Here is a 2,025-nt window from a genome sequence, read left to right on the forward strand (position 1 = left end):
CTAGCTTTTGTGTCGTGGTAGGCTTTCTTGCTCTTGTTGGCCCTGGGAGTTTAGAAGTTAGCCTACTTTTAACTTAATTAGTAAGTGTTTCCAAATGAAAGGGAAACGAGTCTGTTTCTTTGCTGACAAGGACAAGCAACTGAGTCACAGACATCTCCGCTCTGTTCCCCCGGCCCACAGGAATACGTTGGGCTTTAGTATCAAGCAGTTATTATTGTCTCTCTTTTAAACATCTTTACAAAATGCTTTTCACATTTTATTTTCTTTTTTTTTAAAGATTTTTATTTATTATGTATATAGGTTTCTTCCTTCATGTATCCTGTAGTACAGAAGAGGACACCAGATCTTATTACAGATGGTTGTGAGGCACTATGTGGTTGCTGGGAATTGAACTCAGGACCTCTGGAAGAGCAACCAGTGCCCTATTCCTCTGAGCCATCTCTCCAGCCACCACATTTCATTTTCTTATATGTAGCTGTGTCATCTCTGTTAAAGCAATCACCCATCAAGTTTATGATGATGGCTTACAGTGTCTGTCCCTTTCTTAATAACATGTCTCCTCCATATCTAAGGTTTTCATTTCTGTTGTCTTATGGATATTACAGTATTTATTTAATATTTAAAGATGTGCATGTATCTGAATCTTTACATATCTAAAAATGTTTATTAAATCATATTCATCTAACATCTTTTGTAAATATATTTATAAAATGCATGTATGTATGCAAATTTCATTCTTCAGTATGCTGCAAAAATTAAAAATTAGAGGGAGTAATAAACTAAGAAATGTTTGCTATTAGATATTGATTAAATAGAGTTCTTTCCAATCATAACTATAGAATAACAATGTTAACACTTTTGCTTCATAACGAAAGTACAAGTAATATTAATCTTTTTATCTCTCTCTTTCTATAGTTGTAATTATAGAAAAAAACCTAGATCATATAAAGCAAGCATTATCATGTTTATATTTGATATCCATTTTGGTTTGTCAATTAAATACTGACAAGCCAGCTAGGTGTCAGTTTTGTAAGTTTTTAAATGTAATTTTTTAGTCTGTTGGTAAGTTTTTAAAAGAAGCTCAATCTTAGTGTGTTTTAGTTGCTCCATGGATTCCTGTGGGCAGCTCAGAGCAAAAGATAAGCAGTCGGTGATGAACAGAATGCAGAAGAAGTACTGGAAGACTAAACAGGTCTTTATCAAAGCCACTGGAAAGAAGGAAGACGAGCATGTGGTTGCATCTGATGCAGAACTGGATGCTAAGCTTGAGGTAAATGTGAAGACTGTGTATTGTGTGGAACTGGTTATTATCTGGGCCTCCAAGGGAGATTGTCGCAAACATGCACACCAAGGAGTTTAAGGAGCGTCTTAGGGTTGCTGCTGCTGTGATGAAACACCATGACCAAGAGCAAGTTGGGGAGGAGAGATTTGACTTAGACTTCCATATTCTCTTCCACATCTGTAGTCCGTCATTGAAGGAAGTCAGAACAGAAACCCAGACAGGGAAAGGGTCCTCAGGCCGAGCTACTTACTGGCTTGTTCCCCATAGCTTGCTCAGCCAGCTTTCCTACAGAATTCAGGACTGCCAGCCCAGGGATGGCTCCACCCACAGTGGAGAAGTCCTGTCTTGAAAAAGCAGGAAAGGAAAAGAAGCGTTTGCTATTTATTTGTGTTGCAGAGTAATCCTTGTGATTCATGTGTGGGGATGTGAGCAGACTGCTGTAGCAACACTCAGAACTGTTTACACACACAATCCCACAGAAGGAACTATTTCTGTGTTGTTTTATATGGTTACGCACTCTAGAACATTTTATTGTAATGCTGACCATTACACATATTGGCGATCAACCACGTTCTTTCTCCCATATTTGTACGATTTTTCTTTCTTTTTTCTTTTTTTAAAAATATTTGTTATGTATACAATATTCTGTCTGTGTGATGCCTGCAGGCCAGAAGAGGGCACCAGACCCCATTACAGATGGTTGTGAGCCACCATGTGGTTGCTGGGAATTGAACTCAGGACCT

At 38.0% G+C, this 2,025-nt stretch overlaps 1 protein-coding gene across 5 annotated transcripts in view; it reads left to right on the forward strand.

Moving 5' to 3' along the window:
- Positions 1–2,025, forward strand: part of Ica1l (islet cell autoantigen 1 like) — a 49,417-nt gene that overhangs the window by 13,625 nt on the left and 33,767 nt on the right. For 4 of the 5 annotated variants that reach the window (XM_026788880.1, XM_026788878.1, XM_026788877.1 and 1 more), the window contains exon 2: positions 1,092–1,270. In XM_026788880.1, the coding sequence (XP_026644681.1) occupies positions 1,092–1,270 (179 nt within the window). The remainder of the gene's footprint in view (positions 1–1,091; positions 1,271–2,025) is intronic. The other variant, XM_026788879.1, reaches the window with a different exon arrangement.

The sequence above is a fragment of the Microtus ochrogaster genome, unplaced genomic scaffold (assembly GCF_000317375.1).
Source record: "Microtus ochrogaster isolate Prairie Vole_2 unplaced genomic scaffold, MicOch1.0 UNK8, whole genome shotgun sequence".
NCBI lineage: Eukaryota > Metazoa > Chordata > Mammalia > Rodentia > Cricetidae > Microtus > Microtus ochrogaster.